The sequence below is a fragment of the Hyperoodon ampullatus genome (assembly GCF_949752795.1).
Source record: "Hyperoodon ampullatus genome assembly, chromosome: 10".
In the NCBI taxonomy this organism is placed as follows: Eukaryota; Metazoa; Chordata; class Mammalia; order Artiodactyla; family Ziphiidae; genus Hyperoodon; species Hyperoodon ampullatus.
Window position 1 is genome coordinate 2,516,645 of NC_136923.1, and position 19,817 is coordinate 2,536,461.

General features: G+C 48.1%; 1 protein-coding gene across 1 annotated transcript; it reads left to right on the forward strand.

Moving 5' to 3' along the window:
• Positions 1 to 1,271: 1,271 nt before the first annotated feature.
• Positions 1,272 to 19,537, forward strand: LOC307059746 (pre-mRNA-splicing factor ISY1 homolog). Its single transcript, XM_079713942.1, has 11 exons — positions 1,272 to 1,384; positions 3,473 to 3,495; positions 4,004 to 4,055; positions 5,030 to 5,095; positions 5,504 to 5,546; positions 8,390 to 8,502; positions 11,307 to 11,424; positions 14,840 to 14,962; positions 16,313 to 16,440; positions 18,503 to 18,589; positions 18,910 to 19,537. The coding sequence occupies exons 1-11, from the start codon at positions 1,382 to 1,384 to the stop codon at positions 19,015 to 19,017; spliced, it is 864 nt and encodes a 287-aa protein (XP_079570068.1). The 5' UTR covers positions 1,272 to 1,381; the 3' UTR covers positions 19,018 to 19,537.
• Positions 19,538 to 19,817: the final 280 nt, after the last annotated feature.

A 19,817-nucleotide genomic window follows, 5' to 3' on the forward strand; every position in this document is an offset into this window, starting at 1 on the left:
TTTCTTCCTTCACGGTGGCTGCTCCCATAGTCACCAGTCAGCAGAGAGGGGAAAAGGGCAAGGCACGTCCATACTTTTCAGGGCACCGCCTAAGTGGCACACATTCCTTTCATTCAATTCCCATTGGCCATTATTTACTGGCAACCCTACACCTAGCCGTCATGGAGGTGGGACGATGGAGTCTAGCAGAACGGCCTAAACTTTTAAGGAGAAAACTTGCCATGGTTCAGGCACGAGCTCCTGGTGTCTATCCCAAGTACATGTCTGTCCTGACTGATCCTGAACCACACACGTCAGCTGCTTCTCCCACTGGCCTGTGCTTCCCGCCTGCAGCCGGAGTTCCCGGCATCGGTTAGGCCCCGTGGCGGAGCAAGTCGCCACGGCGAAGCACCATGCTTGCAAAGGGGGAGCCGCTGGAAATGGCTGAAGTAGCCACTGGCCCCCGCCTTAATGTCACACCGCAGCTCGCTCCATCACTGACACCCTGAGGGAGGAGCCACCAGGACCATCCCTACCGGTGGCCTCTCCCCTGCCTCCCTGGTCCTGCTCTGTGGCCCTTCTGATCCCCACAACGTGCCCAGCAGACACCGACTTACCGTCCCTCTCTCACCACTCTCCTTACATAAGTGGCCTTTTCTCCCCTGGACCTTACATTTCTTATTTTAAAAGGGTGACCTCAAGCCCAGGTCCAGCTCCGACAGACCCCTCGATTCCAGGAAGAGAAAATCTCAGAAAAAGCACAGGCCGCAAGTAAACGCCTGGGAGGCGAGTGGGGGTTGGCGAGGCCGGGCCAGCTCCTGCCCCTGGAGAGCACGCAGGCGTGGGGGAGGGCCCAGTCCAGCGGCCCCGTCCACTCCGAGGGATGAGGACGAGTAACTTCCACACGGCGTGTCTGCTCTCACAGAACCAGACAGGGCAGGAGGGATGCGCACCTACAGTTGCACACACATCTCGCGTAGCCTCACACACAACTGCAGGACCGCGTCTGCAGGACCAACAGTTACCGCGGGACGTCTCGCCGTTGTTATCGCGAGAGCAAAACCAGCGCCCCGCGCCCAGTTAGAGGCACGTCGGTTCCACTGCGCAAGCGCGGTTCTGCCAGCGCCCCTCTTTTCCGAACGGGCGTGTCGGTGCGAGGTCCAGACGCCGAGAGAGGGCAGCCTACGGGAGCTCGCCTGCGTTTTCTTCCCCTCCCCGGGTCAATTCTCCATTTCGCTTCCGGTCCCTCACTTCTGGTCCTTCCTAGTTATCCTTCCGACTCAGAAGCCGGTGGTGCGGTCACCTAGAACCTTCAGTTCCCGTCCGGGTCGGCCGCTCCTGGGGCGGCGAAGCTCCGCGGGCTGGGCCCGCGTGGCCTGAGGGCGGCACCCTCCCTTGCACCATGGTGAGCGGGGCGGGGAGTGAGGGAGGCGAGCAGCGGGCCGGGTCCGGGGCGCCCAGAGGACCCCTGCGGGCTACAGGATCCGCGGCGGGACGCGGGTGTCTTCGCGCCGCGTGAGCCCAGAGGCTGGAGGAAGCTGAGCCTCGGCGCCGCCGCGCCGTCCGCGGCCGTGCTTAGTCCGGACGGCGCGCTGTAGTTCCCCACCGGGAAGCCCAGGCTCTGGGACGCGCAGGGCCGGCGCCGCGTCCCGTGGGGGGCCCAGCAGCGGTTCCTGCGCTATTTGCCTTGTGTCTGCTCTCCGGCTCCCCAGCGGGGAGCTTCCCGAGGGCAGGGTCTTCCCACCTCTGCCTCCTTAAAGCCTGACGCGGTGTCTGGCGCATTGTCGGGGTCCAGGGATGGACGAGTGGCCGGCGTCGTGTGACCGCAGGAGGGTGTGATCAATGTGGTCGGGCGCGGGTGGTCGGCTGCTTCATTTGTTCTAGAAGCGCTCACGACGGAGCACGCAGAGTGCCGGCACGAGGAAGATACTCTTACATGTTGGTTACCATGATGGTCTCATTAAGCGAAGCGCACGACACCGTAATAAATGGTAGAAGGTGTAATGGATGCCACTGTAGACTGATGAGCCCAAGATCCGGAGCACGCAGAGTGCCGGCACGAGGAAGATACTCTTACATGTTGGTTACCATGATGGTCTCATTAAGCGAAGCGCACGACGTCGTAATAAATGGTAGAAGGTGTAATGGATGCCACTGTAGACTGATGAGCCCAAGATCCGGAGGACGAGAGAAACCGGTGGACAAAAAGCAGCCCTTTCTATTCTCCAGCCCTCGGAGGATATGCCCCGTATTACTGCTTCATACTAGCCGGCTCAGCCTCTTGATTCTGCCTCTTGTTTCTGAACTCTGACAAACATAGGGAATCGCCGGTCTCCGTTCCCTAGCAGGACAGAAGGATCCCTGGGCCTGGATGTTTCTGGCAAACTGTCACCAACACGCATTCATATTTGTGGGTTTCCATCACCCCTGGTACATGCCCTTATCACAAGATTCATGGTTTTTTTGGGTAAATTCCTATGAGTTCCCTCAAAAGTAAGAACCGTGACCAAATTCCTAGTACCCAGCGTGGTGTTTCAAGCATGGAGTAAGCATTGAGAAACATTAAATTAAATACTTAGAATCTGTAGGCTTTAATGAAATAGGTAGGACACAGCCTCAGCCCTCAAGATGATGGCTTCTCCTGGGAGAACCTCTGTTTTATTCCTTAGTAGATACTGTGTTCATTTATCTACCAAACAAACTTGACAAGTTTGTTTCTGTGTCCATTGAAAGGGAGAGTCAAAAAGATTTAAATTGAGCTCGCTTTTGCTGAGCATCTGATGACTTCATGTAGTTATCTCATTAAATCATCATGACATCTTTATGAGATAAAAGGTGTGATCCCTGCTGTAAAGGTGGGGGAACTGAGGCTTAGAGAGACAACTTCTCAGGGATGGTAAGTTGGAGAGCCGGGAGTGAAACTCAAGTCCTTGACTCATCAATACTCTTTCTACTTACACTACAACCCAGAAAATGTGTTCCGTGCCTGACACTGTGTTTCAGGGATAATTGACTTGACATTAGTGCAACAGTATTTAGATAAAACTCACTTTGTAAAAGCCAGTCTTTCCTTCCTCAAATTTCACTGGCAGGGAACAGACAATTGTGGTGCTGGGTGGAAATTGTGTGGTAGGTATAAACCCAGACAAAGGCGGGCAGCCTGGCTGGGATGAAGGGGCCACAGAAGACTTGTCTGGGACGGTGATAACACAGGTAGATTCTGAAGGATGAGTGGCCAGATGCAAGGGGTTTGGGGGAGTGGAGGAATAAAGACTTCAGGTAGAGAGTGCAGCGTAAGTAAGGCCCCCGGATGTGGGCGTCTTGTGATTGATGTTGCGATTGTTACCGTGTTCATGTACTAGTTCAGGCATTCTGCTTGTGCCTGTGTCATTGTGAAACTTTTCTCTACAAAGTAAATGAAACGTTTCTCTAGAAAGCAAAAGAAAAAGCTCTTTAAACATGGACATTTTTCTTCCCTTCTCTCTCCTTTTAGGCCCGAAATGCGGAAAAGGCCATGTACGTATCAACTCGATTTCGTCTGTAAATTTCTGTTTGGTCTTTTGATATAGCTTTCTTTCTCTACCTGTGTTGAAATAGTATTCATATAGTATTTGCCCATACATTTGTTTCCCCCGTAGTGTTTTCTGACAGCTCCCAAAACTTATTCTGGATGAACATTTGCTCACCTGCGGTGGTGCAGGGGCTGTTAGAGTGACAGCCCCATAATATTAGTCTTTTTAACATCTGGATGTGTGGCTCACCACAGTGGCCTGATGAGTAGAGTTTCCCACAGTCCAGTCCTTACACGCCATATGGGTGAAAGGAACACAAATCCTTATAAGCCCTACTTTTTGGAACATGGAAACCCATAACTTCTCTGTGGTTTCTTGACTGCAATATGTATATATGTTTATGAGTGATGGATGACATTCAGTATGGTCATGAGCAGATTTACCCATCCAGGAACTTGGATGGTAAGAGATCTCTGAGCAGGATCTAACGGAGTCTTCTCTGTTCCCGGCAGGACGGCCTTAGCAAGATTTCGCCAAGCTCAGCTGGAAGAGGGAAAAGTAAAGGTTGGTTTAAATCTTCCTCATGAATTTTTAAATTATTGAGAAGAAGTGCAGTAAAACTGCCTCCTGAACAGACTTCAGACTCCAGATCTTCCTCTTTCTCGTCCATGCTTTCCTGTGTCTTATGAGTCTGTACACTTGAATCCCAGGTAGCTGGGGCAGTGTGATGCTCTGACTACTTGTGCTTCTGTCTGCTCTGTAATATGACGATTGGGTTTCCACGTTATCCCAGCCCTGTCTAATACTGAATAGTACAAAGTGGGCTGTGCTGTGAGGAGCAGCTCTAACCTGAAACCAGTAACGACCTTAGCTCATGGAGACTCAGCCAGGTTAGGGGTGATACGTACTGTTTCGGATATTTTTGTTTTGTTTTTTAAAATTATACACACCCCCGCACACACACCTGTATACACACAGACACGCATGTATGTTTATGTTTGTTCTAAACACTGACAGCTGTCATTTCCTAAGGTAGTATACATATGCCATGAAATGGGTATAACCCGTGTACTTCGCCATCTCTCTGTAACGACTGACCCTGAAGAACATGGGTTTGAACTGCATTGGTTCACTTATACACGGATTTTTTCAACGGTAAATACTACAGAACTACACAGTTTGTGCTCGGTTGAATCTGTGGGTGCGGAGGAGACACGGATACTGAAGCCCGACTGTAAGTTATACTTGGGTTAACCCCCATGTTGCTCAAGGGTCAAGTGTACTGGACTTTTACGTTGTTTCCAGTGGCTGCCTGTACCAGGTACAACGCAGGGAATGTTTTTGCCTGTGTAGTTCTTTTCTAAGGAGAGGCTGCAGCGCGAGCCATAGTGCTTGAAGAAGAGCCCCTGGACCTGAAGCTGCAGGTGTCTTTAGCCTGTTAGACGTTCCAGGCTTCATGCCTGAGTCAGTCACAAATGTTGCACGAAGTTTGTAATTTCGTACAGTACAGCGGCAGCATGTGTTTTGCTTTTCCTTAGGAGCGAAGACCCTTCCTCGCCTCGGAGTGTACTGAGCTACCCAAAGCCGAGAAGTGGAGACGACAGGTACGTGCTGGGTGAATCTGATCTTACAGGAGAACGGGTCTCTGATGGCTTTTGTACCTACATGACTCTTCAACCAGAATTCTAAGAATTTTTTTTTTTTTTTTTTTTTTTTTTTGTGGTACGCGGGCCTCTCACCGCTGTGGCCTCTCCCGTTGCGGAGCACAGGCTCCGGATGCACAGGCTCAGCAGCCATGGCTCACGGGCCCAGCCGCTCCGCGGCACATGGGATCCTCCCAGACCGGGGCACGAACCCGTATCCCCTGCATCGGCAGGCGGACTCCCAACCACCGCGCCACCAGGGAGGCCCTCTAAGAATTTTTAATTACTCATTTTGAATTATATATTTCTTTTGCTTTCAGACTTACTCAAAAGTCATAAAAATATATTGCCTTTTATTTTTTTTCACAGATCATTGGAGAGATCTCAAAAAAAGTGGCTCAGATTCAGAATGGTAAGCTAGCTTGTCTGTTTAAAGTGCTCGATTCTCAAATCCACAGTTAGCCTTGGGGACGTCAGCCTCCTCTCTCAATAATCAATAGAACAAGTAGGTACAAAATGAGTAAGAACATAGAAGAATTGAACAATACTGTCGATCAGTTTGACCTAGTTGACCTTTATGGAACACTCCACCTCACAGAAAAGAGTACATTTTCTTAAGAACAAATGGAATATTCGCCAAAATAAAGCATATTTTAGGTTATAATATGAATGTTAGCAAACTTAAAATAATTAAAATTTTGAAAAGTATGTTCACTGATTATAACACAGTTAACGTAGAAATCGATAACAAAAAGATATCTGGAAAATTCCTAACTATTTAGAAATTAAACATCTAAACAACCCATATGTCTAAGAGGAAACCTCAAGGAGATTAGAAAATATTTTGAATTGAATGAGAATGAAAACATAATGTCAGAATTCAGGGGACAAAAAAATTTATAGTATTAAAATAAAAGAAAATAAGAAAGGTCTCAAGTCAGTGATCTAAGCTTCTACCCTAAGAAACTAAAAAGGAAGAGCAAATTAATTCCAAAGTAAGCAGAAGGAAGGAAATAATAAAGAGAAGAAATCAATGAAATTGAAAACAGAAGATGAATAGAGAAAATAGAACAAAAGCGGGTTCTTTAAAAAGATCAGAACTTACCTGGTGGCGCAGCGGTTAAGAATCTGCCAGCCAATGCAGGGGCCCACGTGCCACACGCAGCAGCAACGGACACCCAGCGCAGCCAAAAATAAATAAAATAAAATTTAAAAAATAAAAATAAAAAGATCGGTAAAATCGATAAACTTCCAGTCAGTCAGACTGATCAAGAAAAAACGAAGACACATGGGACTTCCCTGGTGGTCCAGCGGTATAGAGTCTGCCTTCCAGTGCAGGGGACACAGGTTCAATCCCTGGTCCGGGAACTAAAATCCCGCATGCTGCAGGGCAACTAAGCCCGTGTGCCACAAACTACAGAGCCCATGCTCCCTGGAGCCTGCATGCCACAACTAGAGAGAGAAAGGCCGCACGCTGCAACAAGAGAGAACTCCGCGCACCACAAAGAAGAGCACACGTGCCGCAACACGTGCCGCAACAAGCGCTGCACCGAAAGCCTGCGTGCAGCAGCAAAGACCCAATGCAGGCAAAAATAAATAAATAAATAAAATTAAAAACCAAAACCAAAAAAAAAAAAAAAAAAAAAACCTCAGCTAACTGGGAATTGAAGGGAACTTTTTTTTTTTTTTTCCTGATAAGGCACTTCTACCAGAAAACCTATGGCCAGCTATAGGTTGAATGCTTTCCTCCTAAGATCAGGAACCAGGTGGAGATATCCCTTCTCACCGCTTCTATTCAGTATTGTACTGGAATTCCTTTCCAGTACAGTAAAGCAAGAAAAGGAAATAAAAGGCCCAAAGATTGGAAGGGAAGAAAAATGCTCTATTCTGAGATGACATAATTTTCTATGTAGAAAATCCCAAGGAATCTACAGAAAGATTTCTTAAATGTATAAATGAGTTTAGCAATATCACAGAATAGAAAATCAATACACAAAAATCAATTCTATTTCTATGTACTAGCATTGAACATTTGGAACTAGAACTTTTATTAAAGTGTTATTTACAGAAGCATCAAAACAAGAAATATTTAGGTATAAATCTAACAAAATATATGTATGATCTGTATGCTGAAAACTATGAAACAGTGATGAAAGAGTCAAAGAACCAATCAAATGGAGACATAGACAGTGTTTGTGGATGGGAAGACTCAATATAGGAAAGGTGTCAATTCTTTTTCTTCTCAAAATCTATCACAGTCAAAATCCCAGCAGTGGTTTTTGGTTTATGTTGACGAACTGTTTCTAAAATTTAAATGGAAAGGCAAAGGAACTAGAATAGCCAAAACAGTTTTGAAAAAGAAAAAAATTGGAGTATTCATGACACCTAATTTCATGATTTAATGTAAAGCTAAAGGTATTCAAGACAATTGGATATTGGTGAAAAATAGACACACAGACCAATTGAACAGAGTAAGAAGTCCAGAAATAGGGGCACACGTATGTGGTCAGTTGACTTGACAAAGGTACAAAAGCAGTTCAGTGGAGAAAGGGAGGGCTTCTCCCTTGGAATAGCCCCAACTGCTCCCGGCTCCCAGCTGCCAACGACAACACCTCAGCAAACTCCCTGTCGTCATCCCTTTAAATCCATCCCTTAGGGACTTCCCTGGCGGCCCAGTGGTTAAGAACCCGTGCTTCCACTGCAGGGGGCACGGGTTCGATCCCTGGTCAGGGAAGTAAGATACGGTGTGCTGTGCAGTGCGGCCAAAAAATAAATAAGTAAAAAATAAAGACTATAAATCTGTCCCTTAGTCTCAGTTCTCAGGCCCTAGTCTTTGTCAAAGATGTTCCCCCTTAGCAAGGTGGGAACAAGTCCTTTCCTGAAAGAACTAGGCTAACACAGACTGCCGCCAGCCCTGATGCTGACGCTGCCTCACTGCATCTTGGCTGACATTGTTTGGACGCTGTGTCCCCACCTCTAAGAGTTTGCTGTTTCAGTGGTGGTATAAATGGAGCTGCAGGATTGCTTCAGTGTGTATTTCTGTGGTTGCTAACGAGGATGAAGTTATTTCCCCCCAGCGCTGCTGAAACTCTGTGCATGATGGTTGCCCTTCCATGATTTAGGCGTGGGTGGGTTTTCTTATAAATTGAAATAGTATCTTTGTGTTATGCACCTTTTTAGGTGTTGACATTCACTCTTAAGGCTACGACATCGAGTGGTATTTTCAAGAAACGATAGGACATTTTTGTTTTCTAGCTGGTCTGGGTGAATTCCGAATTCGCGACCTGAATGATGAAATTAACAAGCTGCTAAGAGAGAAGGGACACTGGGAGGCCCGGATCAAGGAGCTGGGTGGTCCTGACTATGGGGTAAGCAAGCCGCGGCCCTGGGGGCCGAGCTCGGGTGCTGTCTGCCTGCAGGGTGGCTCCTGCTGTCCCCGCAGCCCTGCCACAGAGTAGGCACTGGAGAGATGAAAGGAGGCTTGGAAGTGCCTGTTGCGCGTGGACAGGAAACGTGAAAGCACGGGCCAGTGGTGCTTGAAGGTCCACAGCGCAGGCCTCAGTACGTGTACTGGCCAGGTGTTCCAGAGTGAGCCACTCGGGCTCCCTGGGCCTCTTGTTTGAAATGACCTTGGCCCCTCACAGTCTTCTCTGAACTCCTTGAGAATTGGGACAACCATTCCATTGTCGGCTTCTGTACTCAAGGGGGCCCTGGGGACATGGCTGTGTTTCCTTTCTCTGGATTCTTTAAATGCAGTATTCTAGAACAGTGACTTTCAAGCTTTTAGGCCCATGACCCACTATAAAATAAACACACACACACACACACACACACACTCACTCACTATATCACAACACAGTACTGAAAAAGTACTTGGTATATGTTGCTGCACTTTGATGTTTTCTATTCTGTTCTATCTTGATTTTTAAAAAATGGATGATTATGACCCATGTAATGGATTTCACAACCCGCCAGTGGGTGTCAACTTTGAAAAATGCTGCCCCAGGCCCTGCCCCATTTACCCAGGTCATTTGAACCAGTAGTATCTAGTCAGTGGACTGTAGTATGTTATGTAAGAAATATGTGCAGTTTTTCTATGTATTTAATGCAAAACCACAGTTCTCATGTTAGTACCTGGCCTAAAAATAAGGCATTTATTCTTGTTGCAGAAGGAAAGGCACTTCCACTCCTGGGGTACCTGTGCTAGGAACGTTCTCACTGCATCTTCAGTAGTTCTGTGACGGTGATTTTGCTCCCTGTCAGACTGCTTTAGTGCAGAGGTTTATTACCCTTCCTGGAAGGGTTACAAAATTAATATGTACAATATTCTTAAGTTCCACCACCCAGAGTCACCAGTAATGTTTTTATGTATTTCCTTCTAGAGTCTTTTTTTTTTAAATTTATTTCTTTTATTTGTTGGCTGCGGTGGGTCTTCGTTGCTGCGCATGGGCTTTCTCTAGTTGCGGCGAGCGGGGGCTACTCTTCATTGCGGTGCATGGGCTTCTTCTTGCCGTGGCTTCTCTTGTTGCGGAGCGTGGGCTCTAGGCACGTGGGCTTCAGTAGTTGTGTCTCACAGGCTCTAGAACACAGGCTCAGTAGTTGTGGCGCATGGGCTTAGTTGTTCCGTGGCATGTGGGATCTTCCCGGACCGGGGCTCGAACCCATGTCCCCTGCATTGGCAGGCGGATTCTTAACCACTGCGCCATCAGGGAAGCTCTAGCGTCTTTTTAATGCTAAAGAATTTTATTTTCATTTTCTATGTACAAAAGTAACATTTAGGGCATTCCCTGGTGGTCCAGTGGTTAGGACTCAGCACTTTAACTGCCGTGGCCCAGGTTCTGTCCCTCGTCGGGGAACTAAGATCCTGCAAGCCGCTCAGCGCAGCTGAAAAAAAAAAGTGACACGTTCAGAGTTTGTTTTACAAGATGATGGTGATGGTTGCATGACGCTATGAATGTACTAATACCACTGACCTGGACCCTTAAAAATGGTTAAGACGGCAATTTTTTTTGTTACTTGTATTTTAGTACAATAATAAGAGAAAAAGTAATATGTTGTTATTAAGTTCCGAAAAGTATAGAGCAGGGCACCATGCAGTCAGGCTGCTTTGAACTAGGAGCAACTTGTGGAATATTTGCGTCCATTGTTTTTCCATGAGTCCTGTAACTGAGGTCATACTCATGTATGTACAGTTTTGGTTCTAGGTTGTATACTTCTTTTCAAAATGGTAACTTTGATTGTATAAAGAGTACCTACTTTTATGTCAAAAAAAGAATACATAACAAAAAATATAAAAATTCTAAAATATAAAAAAATTTTATATATTCTATGTGTGATACAGATTACATTATATATTTTCCTACGACACAGAAATGACTGCTATTAACATTTTCTACTTATCTTTCTAGAATTTCTTCTATACATATATATATTTACTTTTACAGATAATGGTTCATTATTCTAACTATATGCTTTGTTCACTTAACAGTTTATCAGACGCATATGTTCATGTCAGTAAATAATCATTTATATAATCGTTTCAAAAAGCATTTCTGCGGGCTTCCCTGGTGGCGCAGTGGTTGAGAGTCCGCCTGCCGACTAAGAAATACTTTTGTGTGTATTTCCTAAGAATAAGAATGTTCCCTTATATAACCATGGTAGAGTTTAAGACATTTAACTTTGATCCAATCCTCTGGCTGTTTTATTGATTTTCATCCTTTATGGCCTTTCCCCTTATAGTACAGAGCCTTGTCCAGGGTCGCATACTGTATGCAGTTGTCAACATCATCATTTTTAGTGGAGAGAATTCCATCTTCTGGATATTTCATTTGTCTTCTACTGCTTGTCATTTAGGTTTTTCGCAATTTCTTAAAGCTTTTTTCACTTAACATTATATTGTGTTTTTCTAAGTCAATAAAAGAGTTCCATATGAACCATCATTTTTAAGCTATAGGATATATTCCATCCTGAATATGCTATAATTTACTTAAATCATCCTCTTACTGTTAGGTATTTAGGTTGATTTTTAAGGGATTAAAAAAAGTACCTGAATATATTTCTGTTGTACATTAATATTTTCTACCTTTAGCATTATTACCTTAAATCTGTTTGCAAACATGGAAATACTGGGCTTAAGGATCACATCCATTTTCTCTTTTTCCTTCCCAATAAGAAAGTTGGCCCTAAAATGCTGGATCATGAAGGGAAAGAAGTCCCAGGAAATCGAGGTTACAAGTACTTCGGAGCAGCGAAAGACTTGCCTGGCGTCAGAGAACTGTTTGAGAGAGAACGTAAGTAACTGGTGTTCGCCGGGGCGTTAGCCTGGACTTCTTGGTCCTGCTTGTAACAGTAGACATGCCGTCTGCAGGGCACTCTTCCTGTGCCATTTCTTAGCCGCACAGCAGCCCCGTGTCCTCAGAGGATTATCGTTCTCAGGTGGGCACACAGTTGGGGCGAGAACGGGAACCCAGAACTGACAGGTGTCACATTGTAGGCTCTGCCCACACCTGTCTGAGTGTGAGCGAGGAGTCTCCCTGTTTGTAGTTCAGTCAGCTTCGTTTTCAGTTACGTGTTTAGTTGAAAAAACTCTTAACTGAAGGACACATGACACCTTGGGCCGAACCCCGAGATGCACAAGTGGAGGAGAGTGAATCCAAGCTGGGTACCCTCTCCGCTCCTGCCCGCCCCTCCACAGCCCTGGGAGCCTCCAAAATGCTGTTGGAAACCGCTGGTCTGGAATTTCTGTGTATCTTAATTTTGACTTTTCAAAAAGCAGTCCAAGTATTTTATAGAAAGCAGTGTGGAAAGTAGAGAAGGATGAGACCGGGATTCCTCCCACTGCTGGCGTTCTGCTGTTTCCTTCCAGTCGGTTTTCCTATTTGTTTAAAAATACAGTTCTGCTCATTCTTTTTTTGTTTGTTTGTTTGTTTGTTTTATTTATTTATGGCTGTGTTGGGTCTTCGTTTCTCTGCGAGGGCTTTCTCTAGTTGTGGCAAGCGGGAGCCACTCTTCATCGCGGTGCGCGGGCCTCTCACTGTTGTGGCCTCTCTTGTTGCGGAGCACAGGCTCCAGACGCGCATGCTCAGTAATTGTGGCTCACGGGCCCAGCTGCTCCGCGGCACGTGGGATCTTCCCAGACCAGGGCTCGAACCCATGTCCCCTGCATTGGCAGGCAGATTCTCAACCACTGCGCCACCAGGGAAGCCCTCATTCTTAAATTCATTATGCACGCACTGGTTTTGCGTGCGTGATTGACATCACTTAAAATAATTCAGAGTTTAAATATCATGCTGTTTATTATGAATGCAGTATAATTTTATTATAGACAAGTTGTAAAATACAGAAAATCAGAAAAAACACCCACATTTTCACAACTTATAGATGATGGTTGTTGACATGTTGGGGTGTATCCCCTTCCAGTTTTTTAAGGCTCCTAAAATGAGGGTGTGCTGTGTATGTTACTGGTTTTTTTTTTTGCTTTTACATTGTTTCTAAATTTATTTATTTATTCCAGTCATAGAGTGTTTTTTTTTTTTTTACCAAGAAAGTGCACAACTTAGTCTTAATGCATATAATGGAAATAGTAGCACAGGGACTTCCCTGGTGGTCCAGTGGTTAAGACTCCATGCCTCCCCTACAGGGGGCACGGGTTTAAACCCTGGTCGGGAAACTAATATCCCGAATGTCGCACGGCAAAAAAAATAAAAATAAAAATAGTAGCACAGTCCCCTTGACCCCCATCCCAGTGCCCTGCTAGAGATGACCCGTCACTGTTATTATCTGTTTGGAATGTTCCCTTCCAGCCTTTTCCATACACTTCCATGCTTATTTCATCAACTAAATTACATCAGCATAAGTGACAGATGACTCAACCCCAATTACTTTAGGCAGAAAAGTCTATAAATTTATTGGCTCACATAACTGACAAGTTTGCCTTCGGGAATGGCCGGTTCCAGGTCACATTGCTCCGTTTTGCAGTTTTGGCTTCCATCCTGTGAGCTTTTTTCTCTGTCTCACTCTCCTCTTGTGGTGGCTCGTTGTCCGTCATCGACTTAAATTTTGTTCTCTCTCAGCAACAGATTTTTTTCCCCCTAACAGTTCAAGCAGAATTCCCAGAATTGAGTCTGGTTGGCTTTGGTTGGATCACAGCTCCATCCTGTGGCCGGAATGCGTGCAGTGCTCTGAGCCTGCTAGGTTTCAGCCCTGTCCTGGATGCAGCAAGCCCACGTGGTGGAGGGGTGGACAGGGTTGTGTGTTCAGTCCTTCCATGTCCTCTCATGGTTCTCCTTAGAATGCCAAGTGATGTGACGGATTAGAGTCTCAGGGATTAACCGTACTTGGTGTGACCATCCCTCCTTTGGTACTTAGTTATTTCTAGATGTTTATAATTATAACATTTTTGCTGATCTGGTGCTTGAAACAATGTATTATTTTTATTTTTTTGTTTCCCCCCATTACTAATGAAATTGACAATCGAATTCAGTTACTAAATGAAATTTTCATACATAAGAGTTTTTTCTTCTTCAATTATCAGGCTTTATTCTTTGACTAATCTGTTGGGTTGTCATTTCCCTTTTGATTTTCAAGTATTACTAAATATTCTGAATAGTAAGTCTTAATGTGAAAGTATTTTCCTCAGGAATTTCTCATTTATCTTTTTTGTTTGTAGTTTCTTTTGTTTTATCTGTATTCTTAGTTTTTTCATTAAATATTATGGCATTTCCTGTGTTGTTAAAGCACCCTGTGAAGCAGCATTACTGGAGCTGCAGGATCCCCTCCCCTCCGCCATGCTTGAATTGCAGATCATAGTCCTTGGGTGTCCAAGTTTTCACTGTTGTATAAATAACGCTGTGATGCACACCTCTGTCCATAAAGCTTTGCCAGGTTTTGTTTCTGTTTTTTAAATTAGGATAGATTCCTTCTAAATGGACTAATTGGGTCAAAGATTTCAACACTGATTTAATTTTATTTATTTATTTATTTTAAATTTATTTTATTTATTTATTTTTGGCTGCATTGGGTCTGTGTTGCTGCACGCAGGCGTTCTCTAGTTGCAGCGAGCGGGGGCTACTCTTCGTTGCGGTGCACAGGCTTCTCATCGTGGTAGCTTCTCTTGTTGTGGAGCACAGGCTCTAGGCATGCGGGCTTTTGGTAGTTGTGGCTCGTGCGCTCAGTAGTTGTGGCTCAGTAGCTGTGGCACAAGGGCTTAGTTGCTATCCGCGGCATGTGGGATCTTCCGGGACCAGGGCTTGAACCTGTGTCCCCTGCATTGGCAGGTGGATTCTTAACCACTGCGCCACCAGGGAAGCCCTCAACACTGATTTTCAAAAGGGTGGTACCGGGCTTCCCTGGTGGCGCAATGGTTGAGAGTCTGCCTGCGGATGCAGGGGACGCGGGTTCGTGCCCTGGTCTGGGAGGATCCAACATTGCTGCGGAGCGGCTGGGCCCATGAGCCATGGCCGCTGAGCCTGTGCGTCCAGAGCTCCGCAATGGGAGAGGCCACAACAGTGAGAGGCCCGCATACCACACACACACAAAAAAGGGTGGTAGTACGTATATAATCCCATTACTAGTGTAGAGAAGTGCCTATTTCATGATATTTTCATGAACACACCTACTATATGCCTGCGTAACATTGTATGAGGAGAAGGCTTGAGTGAGATTATGTTGGGGAATTCAGCTAAGCTGGTGAATTCTTTCTTTTAGCTCTTCCTCCTCCAAGAAAGACACGCGCTGAGCTCATGAAGGCGATCGATTTTGAATACTACGGTTACCTAGATGAAGACGATGGTGTTATTGTGCCTTTGGAACAGGAATATGAAAAGAAACGTAGGTCTGCGGGCGTTTCATTTCATTGCTGCTGGCATCTGGTTTCTTTTCTCTCCCTTGAAAATGGGGTTTTATTTTTATTTTTATAAGGAACATTGTTTTTTTAGGGCTTTTTAAAAAATTGAAGTAGTTGATGTACAATATTACGTAAGTTACAGGTGTACAGTATAGAGATTCACAATTTTTAAAGGTATATTCCATTAGCAGTTATTATAAAATATTGGCTGTATTCCCCATGTTGTATAATATATCCTTGTATAGCTTATTTTATCTTTTTTATCCAATTTTAAAATTATTTATTTATTTATTTGTTTGTTTGTTTATTTACTTACGGCTGTGTTGGGTCTTCGTTTCTGTGCGTGGGCTTTCTCTAGTTGCGGCGAGCCGGGGCCACTCTTCATCGTGGTGCGCGGGCCTCTCACTATCGCGGCCTCTCTTGTTGCGGAGCACAGGCTCCAGACGCGCAGGCTCAGTAGTTGTGGCTCACGAGCCTAGTTGCTCTGCGGCATGTGGGATCTTCCCAGACCAGGGCTCGAACCCGTGTCCCCTGCATTGGCATGCAGATTCTCAACCACTGCGCCACCAGGGAAGCCCCAGCTTATTTTATCTTAATAGTTTGTACCTCTTAATCCCCTACCGCTAAATTGCCTCTCCCCCCTTCCGTCTCTCCACTGGTAACCACTAGTTTGTTCTCTATATCTGTGAGCCTCCTTCTTCTTTGTTATATTCACTACTTTGCTGTATTTTTTAGATTCCACATATAAGTGATATCATACAGTATTTGTCTTTCTCCATTTGACTTACTTCACTTAGTATGATAATCTGTAGGTCCATCCATGTTGCTGCAAATGGCATTATTTCATTCTTTTTTATGGCTGAGTAGGATCCCATTGTGTATATGCGTGTGTGTGTGTGTGTCTGTGTCTGTCTGTGTGTGTGTGTGTGTGTGTGTATACACCACATCTTACTTACCCATCCATCTGTTGATGGGCACTTAGTTTACTTCCATATCTTGGCAACTGTAAATAATACTGCTGTGAACATTGGGGTGCCTGTATCTTTTCGTATTAGTGTTTTTGTTGTTTTCAGATATATACCCGGGAATGGAATTGCTGGATCACATGGTAGTTCTAGTTTTAGTTTTTTGAGAACCTCAGGGTGCTGAACTGGGGAGGGTCTGGGTGTGTCCCCTAAAAGCTGCCCGCCCGTCTGATTCCTGTCTGATTCCTGCCCACCGGGGCAGGATGCAGGTGACCCTTTCCAGCAGGGAGGCCTTGGCCTCGCCCTGCGTGGGGCTTGACGCTTTCTGAGAGGCCAGAGTGAGTAACGCCCGGTCTCCCTTGTCTGCAGTCAGAGCCGAGTTAGTGGACAAGTGGAAAGCAGAGAGAGAGGCCCGGCTGGCAAGAGGGGAGGAGGAGGAGGAGGAGGAGGACGAGGAGGAGGCCGAGGCTGACATCTATGCCGTCGCCGACGAGGAGGTACTGGGGGGGCGGCGAGGGACCTCCTGCACTCACCGCCTTCTCTGTGCCGCGGAGGATGGGGGAGCGGTAGCAGGAAGCACAGACGAGGGGTCAGGGTCAAGGCCCGGCTCTCGCCCCTGCCGCCATCTGAGGCTTCGGCCTTCTCTCCTAGATGGTGGGGATGAAGGTCACCTTCCGGGTTCACAGGGAGGGTTCCAGAGAGGAATGGCTGTGAGGGCACTTGCTAAACTGCTTTACACCAGGGATAGCTTCCTTGCATCTCAGAGATAGGCCCTCCTGAACATGCTGGAATCGGATTTATAAACACATTTGAAGCCAGTGTGTTTTAGCCCATGACCTCATTGTTTCTGCTTAGATGACAGCGTCAGTAACTTTTGTAGTCTTAACCACCGCCTGCTATAGCTGGAAACCAGCCCAGAGCACAGAAGAGACTTCCTCAGGGGGTCCCGGTTGGCGATGGAACTGTGATCCCTCAGGCAGAGCCCCCTCGCTCCCAGCACCCCTGCAGGCCTTGCTCCCTGGGCAGGTCCAGGATGGAACTGATTTGCTCGACTGAGCAAGGGGAGGGGAAGCACCCATGCCTGGACTATGGGTCAGGCCCTGTGTGACGTCACATGGCTTGCCATGATGTCAGTGGCAAGGAAGCAGGCTCAGAGAGGCTTAGTGACTTAGTCACCATCACACAGGATCTAGCAGACCTGAGGTTCGTGCCCTCAGGCAGGCATTTGAAACAGGATGGCAGCGTGCCCTAGGAAGATTTTCTCTAGATGCAAATAACCCATTTGCTCTTTCAAGGGATGTTTGTTTAATGAGTGGCTACTGTGAGGCCCACTCGAGGGGCAGGACAGCAAACACGCTTCGCTTGTAGCTTGAAGCCCGGGGGGACAGTCCGGTCAGCAGACACCGTGGGAAATGGCAGCTGTGATAGGAGCTCTGGGTAGCGACATGGTGAAGGCAGGGCCAGTGAAGGCTTTGCTGGGGACGTGACCCTTCAGCTGAGATCTGGACACAAGTGAAGAGGCAGCAGGGAACAGTGTGAGCGGACGACCCCATGGGAGCGCGGGGGACAGAGGACGGGCCGGTGGCCGGAGGGCAGAGTGGAGGCTGGGGGAGGGGAGGTGGGCCGAGCAAGGGCCCCGGCTCCCCTGGGGAAGCATCTTCCTTTACCGTGAGAGCGATGGAAAGCCATCAGAGGAGGTAAAAATTGTTTATCCTGAAATGCTTAAGATTTACGGGAAGTTGCACAGCTGCTGCCGAGGGCCCTGTGTGGTTCTTCACCCAGTGTCCCCAGTGGCTTGCACAGTGACAGTGCAGTGTCCACCGAGGGACCTGACGTGGTGTGACGCGTGTGGGCAGTGCTGTGTCTTTCATCACATGTGTGGATTCTCTGGGGCTACGACAGCCTTCCTTGTTGGAGTCTGCCCTGAGGAGTGGAGCTTCCACCCGTGGTCTTGCCTCGGTGGATGCAGCCCGACTTTCCCAGAGCCCTGGGACCAGTTTCTCCTACCAGCGGCGCGGCTTTCCTGGCAGCTGGTGACCTGGGGCGGGGGATGGGGTCAGGGTCCGGCCCAGAGACCTGCGGGCAGCGGACCTGCGTCCACACAGGCCTCCTCTCTCCTCACGCCTCCAGGGCTGCGTCATTCCTTAGGTTATGAGTGATCTCTGCTGACTCACAGGCAGCCTCTGAGTGATGCTTTCTTCTATATATGCTTTTTTCAAGTTTAATTTAAAAAATAGATAATGTATTCACAAGACCCAAAACACAAAAAGCGTACAGAGATTCAACACGGCTTGTCTTTCGCAGCCCTGTCCTCTGTCCACTGGCTCTCACTGACATCACTGGCTTCTCTTTTCTTCCTCGTACAAGAGGTCACGCAATACACAGCGTTCTGTTGCTGCTTGTACTTAACGCTGTGTCTTGGGTGTCTCTCTGTCTGAGAACAGAGCTTCCTCGTCGCTGTTTTTCCTTTTAAATGGCTGCAGGCTGGTGCATGTTATGGCGGTGCCAGCACTTACTAACGGTCTCCTCTGCGCGGCCTCTGGTTGCACTCTTTTGCAGTCTGATGAGGAGGGCGGCCAGGAGAAAGGAGGGGAGGACGGGCAGCAGAAGTTCATCGCTCACGTCCCGGTGCCATCGCAGCAAGAGGTAGGACAGGCTGGGGGCCGCCTGGCCTCCGAGGGGCCCCACGGGGCGCTGCGTGGTTTTCTTGGTCCTTCCTGTCCCTTTGGGCGGCTCTCACTCCCTCCACGGAGTGTTGGTCCCTGGGCTCAGGTCAGGGCGAGGCGTCCAGACGAGGCAGCGTTCCGTCTACCTTGGAGGCAGCAGTCGAGCCCTCCGTCACTCCCCTGCTTCCCCGGCGGAGATCGGGGCCCTCAGACGCAGGGTGCTGGGCTCCCGGCCGGGCCCAGGCGGCGTGTTGGCCTTGCGGGGCCTGTGGCCTGAGCCCTCCGCTCTCCCGCCCGCAGATCGAGGAGGCGCTCGTGCGGAGGAAGAAGATGGAGCTCCTGCAGAAGTACACCAGCGAGACGCTGCAGGCCCAGAGCGAGGAGGCCAGGCGGCTCCTGGGCTACTAAGGCCGAGCCGGGGCCGTCGCCCAGCGCCGTGCGAGGTGGGCAGCCCGGGCTGCCTGCCGCTTCTCCTCCTCCCTCCCCTGCTCTCGCCTGTGTGCTGACCAAGGGCCGTTGCCTGCCGGATGCCCCGGTGTCACCTCGTCCCGGTGTTTTGCTGACGTGTGACCCCACTTACTTCTGTCTGGAGTGTGTAGGACGCGCTCCTCCCTGTCAGCCTTTGAGTGTCTCACGTAGCCTCCTCCTGTCATTTGGTGGGGAGGGCGACCAGTTAGTGACACTCCTAAAAAACGCAGCTGTGTTTGTAACTCCTCTGGAAGAATGAGAAGGTGTGTGGGCCCCGAGCCCACATCCCACACGTCGCAGCCTGCGGAGCTCCGCCTTCGGGGCAGCCCTGCCCTCAGTTCAGACCCCTCAGCTGGCCTTGCTCCTTCATGCCCAGGTGGCAGGAGTTTGAGTTTGCCACTGCTGTCTAGGACTGGTTCTGCAGAGAGCTATTTTTATTAAAGATTTTTGTTGAAAGGCACCCTCTGGGTCTGGGCTGCCTGTCTTGAGGCCGTGTCTGCACTGGGACCTGAGTGAGGTTCACAGTCACCGCAGGGGACGGGGTCCCTAAACACGCAGCCTTGGTGTGCGAGGGCTGGGACCAGCGGCGGCCCGTCTGGGAGCTGAGGAGGTGGCGGGGCCGTCCTCCCGTGGCCCCCGCACCCACGGCTGCGGATCAGGGCTGAAGCGGCAGGGTCCACGGCGCCGGCCTGTGGGGAGCGCACAGAGGATGCCCGGGAGTCGGTCCAAACCCGCCATCC